This window comes from Cololabis saira, chromosome 4 (genome assembly GCF_033807715.1).
Source record: "Cololabis saira isolate AMF1-May2022 chromosome 4, fColSai1.1, whole genome shotgun sequence".
Lineage (NCBI taxonomy): Eukaryota > Metazoa > Chordata > Actinopteri > Beloniformes > Belonidae > Cololabis > Cololabis saira.
The window spans coordinates 31937060-31956776 of NC_084590.1; the positions used below are offsets into that span (position 1 = coordinate 31937060).

General features: G+C 39.4%; 2 protein-coding genes across 3 annotated transcripts; both read right to left on the bottom strand.

Moving 5' to 3' along the window:
• Positions 1 to 596: 596 nt before the first annotated feature.
• On the bottom strand, positions 597 to 5340 carry sptssb (serine palmitoyltransferase, small subunit B). Of its 2 annotated transcripts, none has more exons than XM_061720357.1 (2): positions 5206 to 5340; positions 597 to 2615 (listed from the first exon to the last, which is right to left on the bottom strand). In XM_061720357.1, exon 2 carries the CDS (start codon positions 2605 to 2607, stop codon positions 2365 to 2367), a length of 243 nt encoding a protein of 80 aa, XP_061576341.1. In that variant the 5' UTR covers positions 2608 to 2615; positions 5206 to 5340; the 3' UTR covers positions 597 to 2364. The 2 variants fall into 2 exon arrangements, with proteins under 2 accessions (XP_061576341.1, XP_061576340.1); XM_061720356.1 differs by having other exon boundaries at positions 5225 to 5326.
• Positions 5341 to 7836: 2496 nt separating this feature from the next.
• nmd3 (NMD3 ribosome export adaptor) lies at positions 7837 to 19340 on the bottom strand. The gene is made up of 16 exons (XM_061720358.1): positions 19247 to 19340; positions 18841 to 18912; positions 17380 to 17514; positions 17148 to 17244; positions 16450 to 16530; positions 15806 to 15934; positions 14994 to 15084; positions 14152 to 14230; positions 13655 to 13751; positions 12988 to 13105; positions 11055 to 11200; positions 10613 to 10725; positions 9523 to 9595; positions 9210 to 9316; positions 8520 to 8590; positions 7837 to 8396 (listed from the first exon to the last, which is right to left on the bottom strand). Exons 2-16 carry the CDS (start codon positions 18882 to 18884, stop codon positions 8263 to 8265), a joined length of 1515 nt encoding a protein of 504 aa, XP_061576342.1. The 5' UTR covers positions 18885 to 18912; positions 19247 to 19340; the 3' UTR covers positions 7837 to 8262.
• Positions 19341 to 19717: the final 377 nt, after the last annotated feature.

The following is a 19717-nucleotide window of genomic DNA, read 5'->3' on the forward strand; positions in this document are numbered from 1 at the left end:
CATTTCGTGCTCCAACATCCTGGAAAAATGCAAGGTGGAGGTGCTTAGTTACAAAGTACGAGGTGAAGGTGTTCAGTTACAACATAAACATTACTACTTCCCAAAGCTTGTATTGCAACTTAACCACACTTAAAGTTGGTACATGATTTACCGTCCATGTTATGTTGTACAAGGGTGCCGTAGAAATATTATTTATTCAAATATTATTGATTACACTATTATTCAAGTACTGAGTTATTTTATGCCTGATCAAAGGATCAGGGTTTAGCTCAGGTCAACAGACCTTCGAGGGCAGCGACAGGTTACCAGGTGTGTGCAATGGGAAAAGCAAAGCCTGCAGGCATTATTCTTATTATCATTCCTCACCCATTTGGAAATAACTAGTTTGATGGCTCTGTCTTTTGTTTTTTTGTTTTTTTATGTGGTCAAGTCTTTTGAAGCAGATATGTGCTGCCCAGATGTTTTTATTCTATTTCAAAGTAACTGCTCTGGAACAGCCTGCTGATTGCAATACACGTTGCATGAATACATACTTCATATTATTACAAGCACGCGTGGAAAAAAGCAAGCAGATAAGACACAATGCATAGTTGTCCAAGTATCAACAGGTGCTTTTATTTTGTGATTATTCCAGTATAGCATCACTATCATATACAAAGAAAACATTCATTTGGTGAACAATGAAAAAAGCACCTCACATAGCTCTTCATTCTTGATGCTGGAAATATCTGTGATATTAATGTAAATATTTGTTTTAAAAAAAAAATAGGGGACATAATACAAATTTGAAACAGTATAAAAGCACTTTAAGGTTGAAAAGCAAGAAAAAGAACAAATCATGTGTAATTTATGGCCACGAGAGAATACAAATATAAATAATAAAAAAAAGAAAAAGCTTGGTAATTGACATTGTAACCAGCAAAGCATTTACCGTATATAAATATATAACATCATATAAATAATCTTAACTTAGAGAAATTTTTGACATGTAATCAGTAATCACAAAACTATGCAGAATGCTTATCCGAACTACAAAATACATCATGATGCATCATTTTTGTTCTTTATAGATCAACCATAGGTGGGGAAGACTGGTGTTTAATTTTGTTTTCTTAGACCAATTTACCCACAATATATCCTGACAATTTGCATTGTACCACAAACAGACAGTTAGGTAAAGATATACAGTATATATATTTTCTTTAAACAAAGAAAAGCCAAGTCTTGAACACAAAGGTGTGTTGTATCAATATTTGCTTGTACCGAGTGCTGAGCACTTATAGGGAGGGTGCGGTGTCGTGTTATTTACTCACTTCAGCTGGTAAATCAGAATATGGAGGGTTATAACAAAGCCTTGACTGTGACAGTTTCAGATACATTGCATAGCTTAAGCTCTTCATCACCTCTGTCTTTTATGATTTACTACTCATTTACATGCAAATTTCAATGCGTCCAGATAGAATTACAGTGCATTAAGGCAACTAAAAGAAGTGATGCTGATCCATATACAAAACTGTAACTCTTTAGTCCTTTTCAGAAATTGTTGGGCTGAAGTCTACAAAAACAATTTACCATCAATGATAACTTAGTAACACGGATGCAGCACCAATATTATGCTTATGACAGAGTCAACAGCGCCGGTGAGAACAGCGGGAGCTTTTCCAAGAACTCACTAGTCAGACAAAAATGAAACAAAGCTATTTTGTTTCATTATTGATTCATCAAAATCACAAAGCAGTAATAGTTTAATATTTATATCATAACACATATTGATACCCGTTTTTTGAAAATTGCAGGGCCCTCAAAATTCAGTCACATACGGACATTTGGCCGTCTCAGCAAAGAAACAACTCATTGCTTCAGTCTCATAATTTCCTGTCAAAGATACAATATAAATTGCTCCTCTAAAGGATGTGGCTCACAGTCACATGCGGGAAAGACAAGTTGTATTTTGTAGTGAGAAAAACATGCAAATTTTCCTCTCATGTACGACCCTATCATGCAAAACCTGGACGTGGCATGCACTCACACAGGACATATGGGGAGGAAAAACAAACATATCACAGGACATTTCATGGGGAGTTTGTGAAATTAAAACCCACTTATAATTCTAATACCATGGGATAAGGCATGTAAAAAAAAAAACAAATAAAAAAACAAAAAGGCTCTGATTTCTAGATTGATCCGGCAAGCTCTCCATGTTTTCAGGCCTGATGAGCTGATGTCGGCTGTGTGTCGTTCAGGTGGGTAAACTGAGCCTCAAGGTAATGTAGAGGTTAAGGATTCGAACAATAGGAAATGATTCATGGGCTCTTGCCAGTTCATCTCGTCTTTGTTTCTTCTCCTTCATATGATTCCTTTCTTTCAGCTCATGAGTGTCATGGTGCTCTCAGGCTGACCACCAAAGATCCCAGAGAAAAACTCCAGCGCCAGGCGCACGTGGATGGGAACAAAGGCGTAGGAGGTGTAGATCACCATGGCAACAGCGGAGAAAAGGATGGAGTTAAAGATGGACTTTTCCCACGGCTCCAGGACATAGATGCCGGTTATGAGTAGGTACTGGTAGTACAGCCAAGCCAAGTACTCCCTGAAGTTTTTGAAGTTCATCCTGCAGGCTGGGTGGAGTAGTGAAATAGATGTAGAGTGTTGTGATATTCAAAAAAAAAACAAAAGAAAACGATGGTGTAAAAGACTTCAAATACTTGCAGGAAAAATATTTCCCAGCAAGTTCAAAGATGTCAACATATTATTTCAACTAGTGGACAAAGTTAATTATAAAGTAGAAGTATGGCTTTTCTATTCTACTGTAAATACTGTTATATTCTTTAAATAAAATTGTATATTTCTATGAAATTACTTTAATTCTATATGGCTATTATAGTAAATAACTTTCATACCATTGTAAATTTACTAAATAAAAGCACATTAAACTACTTAAAGGAGACTTAATTCAATTAAGCATTAGTGAAACGTCTGTGACATAATTTGAACACAATGCCACAATGCAAGATAAAAGCTCCTTTTTCCAACCATCTCTTTATAGCATATTTCAAAGCAGATGCATTTAGGGGTTGAAATCAGAGTCCTGACTTTACTCCACCCTCTTCATCTGCAGGGTGGGCCTCTTTAAAGATCTGTAGTGCAGCTTTGCACCTCACACTTCCATGATACAGCTGATGGTGGGTGGAGGCTACATAACTGATTAGAACAACACATAGGGGTATATTGCCTTTATGCAATATCCCTGCCCACTTCTGGGTGAAAACAAGCCACTGAATGTCACTGGCAGCCGCTACAACTTTTAATGCATTTGATAGTGATATAAAGATTGGAAAAAGGAATACAATGTTCCCCTCCATCAAAGTCAACGAACAATGCCACTGGATGGCCAGAGGTGTCTTATTGACATCTACAATTAGCTTTTTGATTCTCCAAGTGATGTAATTCAAACAGCAGCTTGCTGGATCCTACAGTTTCCCAATTTCATCCTCTCTGCTGATTGCCTGAATCGTAGATATAGTGAAATGCTACGCAGCAACTCCTGTGTTAACGGTAGATGGTTGGTGCTTCTGATGTGCCTTCGTCATATCATGCAGAATTTATCAAATATCTTTGTGACTCAACTAACATGAGCTATGCACTTTGAAAGTGCCTCGCCCCCATTCACGGTTTCATTGGCTAGCACCGGCCGTTCAGCCGCAACTTGAATGGCTGCTACTCACGCTGAAGCGTCAAAAGTTGGGAAAATTCTCCAACTTTGAGAGAAGCAATTGTCTCCCTACAACGCACAAAACCCACAGCAATGTTCAGCAACTGTTGACGTCACCTTGTTTTAAGTGAACAGGCGGCAATACCCAGGATGCTTTTCAGATGCTTATGTGTTAGCTTACGATTAGGCATGATAACTGTTGTGTTTCTTACTTGCAGCCAGTTATTTTACAGCGTTTGTTTTCACTCAGAAAGGGGGAGTGGTCATCCTGAGGAGGGGGAGGTCACTGTGAACTGTTACTCATCTATTCTACTCTGATCTGGGTCTGTGATGTCACAGTGCCCACTTCACTTAAAAACACATTTTGAGACCAACAAGGGTCCCCAAACAAAGGGACAGGGTTGTGTTTCGTCAGACTCCTTGAGTTGGGAGTCGCATGAAAAACCCAAATTTCTATGCCCCCTTTAAAGTACAAACTTTAACAAATAATGTAATCTGCAAAAACAAAAATAACTTTGGTAGACAAATACAGTAAAGAAGCACTCTGAACAAGAGGCACTTACTTCGTCTGGGAAAATATCAAATAGCCAACAAGGGATTTATTTTAATTAAGTAATGTTCCTATTAATTCAGCTTTAAATAACAAATATCATTACCCTACACAGGGGGGTTAATGTTTGAGCTATGTTATCTTCAGAAACCACATTGAAAAACAACCATCAAACTTAAAAGAAAAAGAAAAACAGGGAAAAGTCCTTCTAGTTGTGTGTTCATTAATAAGCAAATGTAAAGGCTATAATTGGGAGGCTCCAGCAGAACCTCTTAACCCTCAGCAGTGCCCTGAGGGGGCAATCAAGCAAACCTCATGGAAGTTCAGTCTCTTCCAGGATTTACTTGTGTGGGAAAGGAAACACCACATTTAATCCCACGAGTCCCGCATGACAAAAACACAGCCGTCGGGTATTTATTTTCACCGGTTGTCCGCGGATCCACGTGGAAGACGACAAGACCCGCACTGCAGGGCGCACATTTGGACATAATCTATATATAGATTATGTCAAATGTGCGCCCTGCAGTCGTGCTGATTTATATCATATAATCATGATCATATTCTGACTTTGTGTACAAGTGCATCGTTTTCTAAATGTCATGAAACTACTTTGCTCATATTCAAAGTAACTTAATAAGGTGAAAAACACTGCGGCTGCAGAGTGAGAGGGCGGGGCCAACAGGTGCACAAGAGCAGGTGAATTAAATACATTGAGCTTTAATTTGGATAAATAGTTTCAGAACATTAAAACAGAACTGTCCACGTGAATTACCCAAATTAACTTAATTTATATAACATGGAAATACAAGTTGTCTAAAATAATTTACATTCTTTAATCTCAATAATTAGACACATATTAACAACGTATGTCCCTTCAAACGTGCATGAATCTTTAATTGCAAGTACATGTAGAAAATAAAAATGATCAGATCTGCTGTATGCTCACCTAGTCCATGCGGACTCACCTCTGCAGTCCCTGCACATCTAATGATGGAGATTAGAACAGGACGTGCAGCAGCTCGCAGCCAGACTCTTGCTCCGTTTTGCTTGGTGTAAACCAAAAGCTGTCTCACCAGTTTGCCACTTGCTTATACGAGGTCTACATACAGACTATGAAAATGTCACCACGCCCACCACCCGTGCTGACACTCACCTGGTTCTCAAATCATGTAGTAACCGAGGACTAAAAGACGCATAGGCAGGCGTGCGTTTAAGGCTGATTTATGGATCCGCGTTACACCGACGCAGACCCTACACCGTAGGCTCTGCGTCGGTGTAACGCAGAACCATAATGCTGCAGACAGACGCAGCGTCGCAGTGCTGGGGAGGCTGCAAACCTGGGATGATGCCGACGCCGTCCGTTTTAGGAATCAGAAACGGGGAAGATGCTCAAAACGCATGCACACACACTCACAAAAATTAATCTCTGGATAAATGTTTCTCATAAACCTTTTACACTTGTTTATTCCCCTCCTTCCTGGTAGATCTTATCCATGACATCACTCACAGAAATGTTGTTAAACTGGACTTTTTTTTTCTGAATCACATCTAATTAAAAGCTTTGGGAATAATTAAAGACAGACCATCATGCATCTCTGTTTATGTTACCTCATTTTGCTCCTGTAATTTGTGAAAGCACACCCATTAAAAAAAAGAAACAAATTACCTCTATTTTTGAGATGAATGAAAACTTGAGCTAGGCAAAAGGTACTTTTGAAAATGTTTCTTTTCCTCCCATATATTTCAAATAGTTTATGACATTTGTCATGTGAGGTTGTAGTTTGCCATGTTGGCCAGTATTCCTCACAATTTTCACTTTTTATCTCAATGGAATGCCTCTTGGAAAAATAAAGAATAAAAGACAGTAAGGAAACTGTAGCTCTTTAATGTGAGGTTTGCTGACTTGCTCAGTTCTGATACTGCATTATTGATGTGTAAACACAGGCAGTGCCGACGTGGCGCTCCAGTTATGCATGGATACACTGCAATTTTGTTGTACCAGAGAAGAAGAGGGCTTTCAAATGCCAGTCATTGTATAAACAAAAGTAGAATAAGTGGACACTTCACAATAAGCATTCTAACCTGTAAAACTAGAATGACAACCATTGTTTGAGTGATAATAAACCAACATCTTTGTCATATTTGTCTTTTGTCAACTTGAAATTAATATTTGCAACAGGTCACGGTGGCCAACTGTGAAGGATCTTGTCACAAGCTGCAAAATTGGGTAAAAATGCTGAGAAAAACCAGGTTAAATCTCACACACATATATGCACACAAGTTGGAGCGTGGATTCACTTCATTCACTTTCCCAAGTGGATCTGATTACAACAACCAGCTCAGGTTTGTGCAAAACGAGATGGGCTCTCCTCCGCCCTCCTCAAGTTAAACTGTGAGACGCGTTACAAAAGATTAACACACCTTGTGATACACACATTCCTCTGGAGTATAAATTACATAAAGCATTATATCCGTATGGAGGACAACAAGCCTGGTGGGACCTAGCAAATCTTAAACTGTTTCAGTTGAATGACTGTTTTTAAATAGGCAGAGAAAAGTGCATGTGTGCAAAATCAGATTTTTTTTTTTTTATGAAAAAAGAAAAGTTTATTACTCCTTTCATGCCAATTTAAACCACTTCAAACCTTTTTCTATGATCCCATACACCAGCTTAAACCGGCCACCTGAACCCCTATGACCAGAACAAATTCTCTGTGGGGTTTCAGCTGCTGTCACGGTGGATGCAGGAGCCTCCTGTTGCACTAAAGTTACGTAAAAGCACAGAAAATTAACTGACCATTTAGTTTTACATGGTTTTAAATCACTATTGATACATACATTCATTTTTCTACCCATCTCATGGGTCTGACCTATTCATATTTGATTAAATCCAGAGCTTTGTGGACTTCCAACAAACTCCCAAATCGTAAAATCTTCCCATCCAGAAAGTTTGACTTATTTTATACTTGACTGTTGAACAGGGGGATGAAAGCATGACACCTTCCTTGTTATTGCAGTCCAAGTGCATCTCTGCAAGTAAAATGCACCCGAGTCATGGATGTGTTTAACACTTAAAGCAGAGGCACCTGAGCAGAAGGTTGCCGGTTCAATCCCCAGCCCCATCACGTTCCGCAGCGTCCCTGGGGAGGACACTGAACACCAGATTGGGAGCAAATCTCAACAGTTTTTTCAAGCCTGTCCTGATCCGGGATAAATGTGGAGGGTTGTGTCAGGAGGGACATCTGACGTAAAACTTTTGCCAAATCAATATGTGGAACGCAGAGATGTGTCAACCCCCGAAGAAAGGAAAAAGCTTAAAAAGACCATGTTTTATCTCAACTGATATCTGAGCATAGCCTTTACTCTTTTGCTAAACAGGCTTTACAAATATTTTTTTTTTTTTACTCCTTTTTCCTCCAGGTTGCCCACAGTAGCCAAATTATACCATTAACTGTTGTCCCAGCTTAGTGCAGGTGTGCATATTTGCATGCACCATTTCCCCATTTCTTACTAACACAAAGCTCCCTCTGGTGGATGCCTCCAGAAAACATTTCTGAAATCAAGGATGGAAAAAAGGCATGTTTAACGACAAGCGTTTATTTATTTTCTCACAAGGTTAACCATAGCCACTCCATTCATATGTAATTTCATCACAAGGAAGAGCATTATTAAAATGATCTGACATGATAACTTGCAGGTATGAAGTACAAAAAAATCCACCAAGTTGAAGTAGAAGAAGTTAATTATCAGCTGGAACAACTCAAAGCCCACTTTTTCAGAAAAAGTGCATTTGTAACTATAGGCACCACCAAGGTGATTAGTTTAACTGTTGTTAGTTATTATACCGCAGTCAGGACCTGTGGATCTCATCAGCATCTGTCAGGGATTTAATCAGCTCTCACTCTACCGGTTCAAAATCAGATACTTGAAATTGTGTCCATGCATCATCAGCCGATCTGCGTTTGAAAAGATCTGTCGGTGCCGAGGAAGTAGAGGCAACCGATTACTCCGTCAGCATGTCAGCTCCCTCTCCTCCTGTGGCATCTGTCAAGCTGAGATCTTCCAGCATCTCCATCAGGGAGATGCATGGTGCTCCGTCCTCATCAGTGTCACTCTCCACTGGAATCTTTGATGCATCTAAATAAAACAAAATCAGCATATCCTCATTAAACTATCCAATACACCACCTGCAGTAAATGTGAGACTTCAATGTAAGCAGCTGCTGTCAGATTAATGACTCAGCAGGTCTTTGCTGCTCACCTCTGTAGATATTGACATTCTTTCTTAAAGCCTCATCTTCCTCCAGGTCCTCCAAGAAGTCCTGGTATTGCCTGAAGACAGAAATGTAAAAAAAACTCAAGTGGCCCACCAGATAAAAAACAACATCCACAGGATATTTGGTTCTTTTGGTACATTATCAAACTCTGCAGCACCAAACAAACGTCAACATTTCAATTCTCAGCATTTTCCAGGATTTCTCACCTGCCTGTGCAGAAAAGAAACGAAGGAAAGTCACACAGCTTGAACTTTAACCTCAGGATAAAATCCTTAGTTTTTTGGGGGAGCATTTATTTGATTATCTAAATCTACCAAGTCATTATTTAAGGACCCTTCACAAAGGAAAACTGATTAAATGGAACTGGGTACGATATTTCACGAACACATTCACATTAAAAAATAAATAAACAAACAAATCTGGAAAAACTTAGGTGTTTTATAAAAATCTAATTTCTGATTCAGTTCATTATTTGGGTCATTGGGCTTCATTGTTGAGCCCAAAACACATTAATGAGCCACAATTTTGTTGTAGCTGCCACAATCCCTTATTTCAAAGAACAAAGCCTGTTTACACCAAGTCTACACCATCATTTTACAGTGAGCCTCAAATCCACACCTGGGAGTTGATCGCTCGGAAAGAAACCTCCGGTAATCATGACGTTCTGAACCCACCTCTCATCATCTGTGTCCACGCCTTCACGGTCTCGAGCCATCTCGTGTAGTTTCCAGTTCCTGCGCCTCGCTCTCCTGCTGCGGTCATAACTCTTCTTGATCAGAACCTTTATGCACAAATTTAAAAAAAAACACGGTCAGCTGTTCGGGGATTTTGTTAAGAAAGCTGGTGCAGGATTATGTTTGTGAAAGATGATCAAATCTGCAGTCAGTGTTTATGTGGCCACTAGAGGTCACCGTTAAAGTCAACATAAACCACTAAAATCCCAAATCAAATTGCTGGGTTTATGCAGGAAAAGTGGAGCAGTCTTACCACATCAGGAACATGGTGAGGGTTCATCTTATTCAGGTACTCATCATTGACATTCGAATTGGCAAAGTCATACCTGTAGCGTGAGAATTAAAATTAGGTTCTTTTTTTTTTTAACACTCAAATTTTATTGATTTTTTGCAGACAAGAAAACACACAAAGAACATTGTCAGTGTCAGTGGTATATACATTCACATGATACATCATCCATGCTTTTCCGGTTTCATTCAGACTCTGTATTGGTGTCCCTGTTGCGAGCCTTGTATGATGTCCATTTGTCCCATTTCTTGTTAAATTGACCTTGCTGGAGTCTCAGTATGTGTGTGAGTTTCTCCATATTGTATATCTCCTCTATAATGTCCAACCAGTTCCTCAGTGTGGGAGGTTCCTCTTTGCACCACTTCCTAGTTATTGCTTTTTTTGCTGCAGCCAACAGAATTTTCATCAGATATCTGTCTTCAAATAAAACAACTTCACTCGTGAAAGCACACAGATACAGAACCTTACATGATATTGGTAGTTCATACCCCAGCATAGTTTTCATTTCCATCCATACGTCATTCTAAAATTAGGTTCTTAAAAGAAAAACTTTCTAAATGTGTGTCTTGACACAGGAGGTTCCTGAGACGCAATGTGACTCCCAAGAGTCGTTGACAGAAGACAAGTACCGGTAGTAAGAACGAGGAGGCCTCTTGAATCAGTGTTGATCACTGCCACTTGTACTAGTTGCTATGGTTACAGGTGTACAACTGTGCAATATCCTCCACTGCTGGAGGGGGCTTTGAAGGCCGAGCTAAGCCAGGTAACGTGGAAGGAAGGGACCTGGAAGTTGTATCTGTTTATATTTAAACCATACTGACTTTTTGAAGTTACAAGTACGGCTTTACTTCAAAACCCCCTTAAGACCATAACCACCCACTTCTCGTCACAGCCCTACGCCTCAATTAAGAAGCGGTCCTTTCAAATGGCGCTACATGGGTTAACGGCTGACATTTCTCTCTAGAAAATATGTTTGGAGCCAAGTGATAGAGCCAGAGGCAAGCACAGGGATTAGACTTTTCAGCTCAACTTCCCATCCATCCTGCACACTCACCCCAGCACCAGATCCCCGATGTTGAGCAGGTGGCCCAGGAACGTACGACAGTGATACTGCTGACTCGTATCCATCTCTGACGTTTTCTGGACCCACACCTCAGCCAGGGTGTGCTGCAAAAGGAGACAGAGACACAGCCAATAGAAACACACTTTAAGACAGTGAAACAACAAGACGCTTGGTCTTTTCCTCCGGACGGTTCACACACTCGCATTGGTACTCTCGAAAGATTCAGAGACAAAAGATGGGAACCTCATTCCCATCAGATGAAGCCCCCTCTAAGTGGTTAAGGCATTTTGGCTGGAGTCCAACACACAGGTTCAGGGATAATGTAATGGTCTGCTATTGATTAAGTTTCCAAGAGAAGAACAATGTTTGCCTATAATGCAATCTGTTCTGCACCAACACACACATGGGCGCACACACACACACACACCCTTACCTTGTTGGACCTCACGCCAGCTCCAGCGCCCAGCTTCTGGTCTCGGATGATGTCGATGTCCATAACAATGAACTCTTCCAGTTGTCGCGGGTTACAGAGACCGTTGAATGGGTTACGCCAGTATGTGCCCCCATCAACCTCAGCAACTAGTGAGTAAGAGACGGTTTGTGTTTTACTAACACTATTAATGAGCCCAGTCATTAGATTAGACACAAATACAAGCAGAATTGTTCAGTACCTTCTCATTATGCAATTATCAGTACAGTCCAAGCACCAACTCTTGATAAATGTGTTTAAGATGTTTGTTTGAAATAGAGATTTCCAAGATATGTTAAATTCTTTTTTTATTTAAAAGCCCTGTGGGTACTGACGTGGCTTTGGAAGGCTGATTTGTTTTTCTTCTGTTCAATTCCAAAACAAGGTTTAACAGGATTGATGTGCCCCAGCCGACACAGCAAATTAACTACACAAGCTGAAAAACGAAAACACAAGTTGAACACATTGAATCGTTTAACAGCCTCAAACGTTCAACTGAAGCAGTTTCAGCAACAAAAATAGCCTGCCCTTTGAGGAATAATTAAAGGCATGTGCTGCACTAAAAAGGCAGGATTCTCTATTTCAGTCTCTCGCATTAAAAAAAAAAGAGACTGAACCAAGAAGAAGCACATGTCACCATCACCTGTACTAGTTATCAAGCTCTCCAGAATTGATCATTTAAGCATTACACTGCAAAACTTTTTTCTTGTCGGCCTGCCTGTGGCTCTGCTATGACTGGGAACAGAGGGAGGCCGTTGAGATGACTGAGATGAACTGGAGTAAGCAAGCAGCACGATGAACTACTGAAGTGTGCTGACACAGAACCACCTCAAAATAGCCAAGAAGTGCTGTTGAAGCGGTTTCCTGATCATGCACACACAGACAAAATTCAGAAGTAACCTACAGGAAAGATTTCAAATGAGGAGATGTAAAAGATAAATTGGTGTACATCAGAAATCTGTGAATTCCTCAGAAAAAAAATAAAAAAGCTTTAGATGACCTGAATACAGTTTAAAAACCCAGGAATTATGCATCATATTAATATTTGGTTTTATATGCTGAAATAAATTTGAGTTTTATTTTCTAGAGACTCTGTAACCCTCTTCTTTCATTTTATGAACCAAACATTAATAGACAAGAGTCATATTAATTTACAATTAAAAACAATCATTTTTTGATGCCCTAACAATGAGTATGCTGTAGTAGCTCGATCTTAGTAAGATAAAAGCAGACTGTCAAAAATAAACTTCAAATACTTGAGCTACCTCACGTAATCAAATTACATTGTGCACGCAGTTGTTGCAAAATAACGGCACATCAAATTTGATTTTCTGGAGCACATAAACGGCTCCAATCCAGGATATATCTATTAACTATGTAAGGATAGATAAGATTATTGATGCCTTTTCTCCAAAAACAGAAAATATTTTGAAAGTTTTTGAATTCTTCCCAATAAATTTCCCAAGACAGTTAAGTCTTGTCCTGTGTACCTTTAGAAAGCTGGTCAGAAACAAGTTATTTCTTCAAGTACATCTCTGTGGGGTATATGGGAAACAGTTCGTTACAGTGCCCCCTAGTGGTCCAGTGCCACTTCTTGCACCATCATAAATAAAATGTCACTTTAAGTAGCTTCCTTATCAAAAAATAAACATTCAACCAAACCGGACATCCTGGGTGAAACTACACATTTGACTGTTTATAACTGCAAGGTTTTCAATATAACACAACTGACACTAAAGTAAATCTCACGCAACCTTAATGTACACTGCGCATGTATGCAGCTCGAATTGAGGAATAAAGACTGCAGCTACATTTAGCTACAGCAAGGTGAGAGGAAGCTGAGGTAGACTCTGGTGTCAGTTGGGCTCATCAGGACTCTGACGGGTGAAATACTCACTCTGCAGGGTGCGCGGATCAATGAGATGGATGGTGCTGGTGACACGGACGCACACACACACTTGACCCATGTTCCCCAGGCTCTGTGCCAGCCGTGGTGAAAGACACACCACGTTGTCCTGGCAGAGACAGACAAGCAGACAACAGAGGATCATACTGAGGCCACAGAGAGTTTAAAAAAAAAAAGCAATGGAGGGAGAGATATACTCAATGTACTCAAACTACAGGACTGTCTCAGAAAATTTGAATATTGTGATAAAGTTCTTTATTTTCTGGTATGCAATTAAAAAAACAAAAATGTCATACATTCTGGATTCATTACAAATCAACTGAAATATTGCAAGCCTTTTATTATCTTAATATTGCTGGTTATGGCTTACAGTTTAAGATTCCCAGAATATTCTAATTTTTTGAGATAGGATATTTGAGTTTTCTTAAGCTGTAAGCCATGATCAGCAATATTAAAATAATAAAAGGCTTGCAATATTTCAGTTGATTTGTAATGAATCCAGAATGCGTGACATTTTTGTTTTTGTAATGGCATTACAGAAAATCACAATATTCTAATTTTCTGAGACAGTCCTGTATATGCTGAACACATATGGATGAATTTCATTACAAACAACAGAAAGAAAAGTTAACATATACAGAAAAACTGACTTGCATACCTTGCACACAGGAACGATTTCCATGGAAAAGGTGCTCTTATAGTTGTAGGTGTTCGAGTGGATGTCATGGGAAATGAGGCGCTGGGATGTTTTGGACCTTTAAAATGAAAGTGAAACATTTTTTTTGTAATGTCATTCATAACCACGACACAGTCCATGTTCTTTGGACATTTGTGCATGGAGAAGAAGCAGAAGAAAGGTCTGTTTTAACTTCAGCTTTTCAATATTTTAGTGGAACGATAATGTATATGCCATAAATAACATTACACTGACAACATCTGCACACATTTTGATAACCTCATACTGTGTATTGATAGAAACAACATATTTTCTTTTTTTAATGTTATGTTTCTAGACAACACCTGCCAGTAATGTTTTTTTCCCACATAAACCCACACTTATACACTAAGTTATGACTTCTGGTGTATAACCTATAATTTCTAGTTCTCTGAAAGTCATGTTTAGTGTTTACAAAGACAGACTGTAGCGATGCTCACCTGCAGGGCACGGTGCACTGCAGGAAGTCCACCATCTTCTGTGCGTGCTGCTTGGAGCCGAAGTAAAAATCAATTCCCTCTACGAGGAAAGAGAGCAATTCCATCAAACACACTCCACCAAGAAATTCATCCCAGAAGTGCTTCGTGGGTCATCACTGTTTCAGAACGCATACGCATGCAAACAAGGCACACAGGAAAAAGGATGAAAAGGGGAGAAAATATGGCGGCCACATGTTATAACCTTCATAAAGCTTTTAAGTCCTGCCGAGATATGGAGATGATTTAAATTACACTATTGGGCCAAAATCCACTTCACAACCCATTCCAAGAGCGCAGAGGGCTGCTGCTGAGCTGTCACTGCATACTGTGTGTGTGTGTGTGTGTGTGTGTGTGTGTGTGTGTGTGTGTGTGTGTGTGTGTGTGTGTGTGTGTGTGTGTGTGTGTGTGTGTAGGAGCACTTGGCATTTCTAAAAAGAATGTGTATTCAGCTTGCATTGCATGGAACTGGTATGGAGTGCCTGCTGATTACAGCTCAGTAATTAGATGCACAGCGCGAGTCCCTGTGAGGCCCACACGAGGAGAGCTGTAGAAAGTGATTGGCGCCAGAGATATGCGTGCATATCTTGCCGCCGGGTACAGGAAGGAGTAATTAACACGGATCATCATTATGTTCCGTTTCGCTCTAATCTACATTAGTTCCGCTGATGACAAATATGACGAGTTTCCCACTTTCCTGCAAAACTTGGGTAGAAGCACCAAGGAATCCTACCAGCAGGCACTCGTTTCAAAGAAATATTCCCAAACATGAGCAAAAGAAAAAAAAAAAAAAATCATCAACTCACCATGGATTTCTTTGATATTGAGAGCATTCTGATGGAGTCTGTGCTTTAAGATCAGCTGCTCAAGATAGTAGAATGTCTTTTTATGATGAGTCTAAAAGAAAAAAAAAAAAGTGTAATTACACAGACATGCACAGTCAACATGACATGGACCACAACCTGTTGACTCTTTAAACCCTTCAGAAGAAAAATTCCACCTTATGTCATGAGTGAAAACAGCTGCTGAACTTTTTTCAACCCTCTGAAGGAAGCGAAGATGGTAAAAATTAATCCAGGGACAAAGGCCAGCCAGAAAACAAGCGAGTACAAGAAGACCCTGCAGCAAACTTGTCTCGCTGCTACGGGATAAACGCTTTCTGCATTCATGGTGAAGCAGATGTGAAAGGTGTTGAGTCATCTGATAAGTGCAGAGGATTATATCTTATCTAATAGGTTAGAGGGTCTGTTTCTGTGACCAGACAAGTCTGCTCCTGAACGAATGAATCCCACGTCTTGATATGCAAATCTGAGCTCATTTTAGTCAAAATATCAGGATCTTGTCCTAAGAACTTTATCTTTTTATGTTTATTACAAATGTTAAAAGATCTATGGATATAACGAAAAAAGATTAAAACTACAAGGTTCCAAGCAACAAAGCACAAACATATGATTCCAGCTTTGATCAAGAGCATTTTTAGTAGTATTTTATCAACCAAGAGAACTAGATTTAAAAGATTGTCACAATAAAAAACCTATCAGTGTTTAAATTAGCTATTTACATGCATTCATAGAGGGGGGAAATGAGGAATTATCATTGTAAGGTCACAGACAACTACCTTCTGCCTAACTTGAACCACTGCCTTCCAGAAGTCTTTGGCCTCCACACGATGGCAGTCGTCGCACATCTGGGACTGAATGACAAACTCAACCACGAACACCTGCTGCAGGATAGCACCATTCAACACCTGGAGAAACAAACACAGCAACAAGTTGCACCATATGTTCTGAGTGTAAATGATGAGAAAAAACAAAACACAAGCCTTAAAACCCTAAATTAGCCAAGTTGAATTAATACATTTGACAGGAAACAACTGTGAGCTCTATACTTCCTTTGCCGAGAGCATTTAAAAGGCAGTCCATCAACAAAAGAGTTTGCACAACAGCTCAGGTTCTCACTAAAGGTCAAGGGGATGAGATGACAGGCGATAGCAAAACTCACTCCTCTCCAACACTCTCATCCATTTAACCAACAAGAAAAAAATCTGCTCTGCCATGTCATTTGCATTATTCATTACATGCTGCCATTATTTTCCCGGATTCTCCACTAAATGTATATGGAGGATGATTCAAATACCATCAACTTCCAATAAAAAGAAGCACAGTATAAAATAAAAAACATCTCAGTTACCTCATGTTACTACTTTAAAGGTCACATTCTCAGACAAATCACTTCAAAATATATACTTTTATTTTTTTTAACCTCTTTCTGGATGGTCAGCTTCATCTTGATCCTCTTGGAGTGGGGCTCCGTCCACAGGAAGCCAGCGTCAATAAGACGTACCTGTGAAAGCAGAGACGTTGTTCCACAAAACAGCATGAGCTCAAAATGAAAGTTTCATACGTGCACTAGTTTACAAAGAACATGGGGGGCAAGATTGACATTATTATGACAAGTCAGTCAAATGAGATTAATGGAGATCCACATCAGATCCACATCAAAATACAAGCAAAGAATACCATGACTTGAGTTTAAATGCATTTGTATTTGAACTGTATTTTTAAAAGGACATACAGTTTTTACATTTCAACTGAAAATAAATACATGTTTTAAATGGAGACATCTGATACTTTAGTACATTTCATCTGTCTGTATGTCTTCAATCAAATAAATAACTCTGGCTCTTTGAATAGAAAACAAATTACAGATATGAAACAAAACAACCTTATTAAACTAAACAGCTTGATATTATGGGTTTGAGGAACATACCTAAAAATGTGATCAAATTGATGTTATTTTTTTTTTATTGCCTATTTTTTCAGCTCAAGTAGAGGAGACATTTTGAAATGATGAAAGACGAACTGCTCTGTTTTGTTGCACCACTGCTGGCTATTATGACAGACTGAATTCCTCCAGGTTCCCTATTTTTTGGCAGGGACTGCTGTAAATCTGAGTCTTACTTTAGCCATAGAGCTCTTCAGCTTTTTCAGGCAAAGGGCCAGCAGCTCCCTGGACTCCAGAGCGCACTGCAACCACGTGCCAGGCGGCTGCAGGTACCTGCATGGACGACAAACATCTACAGTCAACTGACCCCTCAAGAAAATATTTACACAAAGAAAAGCAATAAATGTATTACATAGCTTCAAGTTTAAAAACGGATTTGTTGTTGATTAGGAAAAAAATGAAACAAACCGTTCACACTGCTTGCAGAAATGCACTGTGACTTGCTTGGGGATTCCCTCCGAGATGTCTACCTGAGTACGTAGGCAGGATACGCACATGTTGGCCGGGTTTGGTGGAATCGGGACACCACAGGTACAACAGAGGCTGCACAAGAAAAAAAACAACTATTTAAAAAAAATGAAGTAAATAAGTCATGTGGCAGTGTAGTTTCAGAGATTTCCTGGCCAGATATTAAGTACAGAGTTCAGAAGATCAGTGAGTGTCCTCATGTGCAAATACAGCAAACAATCCTGCGGAGCATTTACAGCAAACAAGTGTGCATACTAGTAAAATTTGTTTCCAGAGTAGCAACAAAAAAGCAGACATGCTCCAAATCCCTGGAGCATAATTGGGATTGGCTACTCTGTTGTTACTGATAATTGGCTGATAAAGTAATATAAAACTATGTTTTCTGTTGCAAGTGAATGCATCAGATGCACAGCACAAAAAAAATGATTATAATCTCATTATAATGAATTCTTGACTGGTTGATTATGATACAGACGGCAGTTCCTAAAAAGAAGATCAAACTCTTCAAAAACTGAAGAACTGTTGTTTCACAGCAAGTAGATTCCTGGTGCAACTCGCGGCCAGTCTTTCTGTCTGTAGTCTGCAGGTTCACCCTGCACTTGCATGGCTTCTCTTCCTCACAAAAGTATGAGAACATGTATGTTAGCTTAACTGGTGACTCTAAAGTGCCTACAGGAGTGAGTGTGAGTATGTGTGGTTGTAAATGTGGCTCTGTGATGGACTGGCAACCTCAACAGGGTGTAACCTTGCTGAGATAGGCTCCAGCCATCACAATTACTCCAAATAGGAAGAGGTGGGTACAGATGATGGGTGGCTGGAGATTCTGCCAACATAACAATCAGCAGGTTCGACCAGGAATTGGCCAAGAAAAATGGTAATCTGTCCATTTATGCATAAACATAGTATAGATAAACGCCAAAATTACACAAAGGAGCCCTATCTTTCTAATCACGAGCTGTCTGACACCCCAGAGGATTTATAATTGAGAGAAAGCATCCCAAAACAAGATGCATCTCTCACTGTGTAACAAGTATAAGTGAACAGGATCTTGGGAAATAATTCAGATCTAATTCTCTGCACATCATCCAGAAATAATCTGATGTAAGTAAGTAAAACTTAAAAAAAAAAGAATACAAAACAGTACACAGGCCACTACTACCAAAAGAGACAGTCATACTAGATCCCTGTGATAAAAAAGCAACAAAAAAAACAAACTGCTCCATCTCTAACTGTAACTATTTCCACATGGATGTAAATGTTATAGGGTTCACTGATAACAAATGTATATAAACTGTATTACCAGTGAGTCTTAAATGAAAGCATACATGTCTAGGGTGTACTAGACTCCAGCTTACTTGGGGCAACAGATTTGAGAACATTAAAAACCATGTTTTGACTTACATGTTCCCTTGGCTGCTGGCAGCAGGAGCCTGCATGTACTCCATTGTGGTTAACGTGACAGAACTGTGATCTCTGAGGACACAAACGGCACAGGTGCGGCAGGGGTTATCAATGAAAAACCTGAAAAGTGAGAAGAACGGCTATATTGCCTGCAAGGACGTCGTTAAAAACAAATAAGATCAAACAAGACTGGTCATAAAAGCCGTTTAGCCCTGCTAACTTAACTTAGCTGGTGCTCTGGACACCACTGCAGCTAGCATTACGGGCTAAACCGGTCCTTTTGGGAAGGATGCTAACAGATTATTGTGAAGAAACCTGTGTCAAGTATTTTAATTTGTTAGCAAGGATACAACTGAGAGCTGACAAAACTTAGTAAAGCTTTATTAATGGAAAAACCACAACATACCGTCAAGTAAAAAGTCTCCACGTTTTTACCATACCGACGAGGTTGTGGTGACGTCACGCAGGGAACAAGGACCCAGAGACTGCCCGTTGTCTGCCTGAGTACATTTAGAAACCAAATTTACTTTAGAGACTTAAAATCACAGACCAGAACTGAATCAATTGAAAGATGCATTCTGCCGAAACACTTCTCTTCCACAGTTTTAGAGAACACTTCATAAAAAGTCACAGGGAGCCAAGAGACTATATGGGTAATTTAGTAATTCATGTAAGCAAAGCTGTAATATAAAGATTGTAAAGATTTATTTTGGACTTTAACTTTGACCATGAAATTCAGTAGAATTACATAAAATCCCAATCCATGTGATAAAAAAACCAACCCAAACAAAAAAAAAAACCTGTTACATCTCTGTAACTATTTCCACATGGAAATAAGTGTCAACACTGACAAATGTATATACACTGTATTATGTCT

Coding starts and splice junctions, on each gene's coding strand:
- nmd3 (XM_061720358.1), bottom strand. CDS start 18,884: ATGGAGTACATGCAGGCTCCTGCTGCCAGCAGCCAAGGGAACAT. Junction 11,201..12,987: donor TGATCCGCGCACCCTGCAGA/GTGAGTATTTCA, acceptor CTTACTCACTAG/TTGCTGAGGTTGATGGGGGC. Junction 9,317..9,522: donor CTCACCATGTTCCTGATGTG/GTAAGACTGCTC, acceptor TTGTGCATAAAG/GTTCTGATCAAGAAGAGTTA.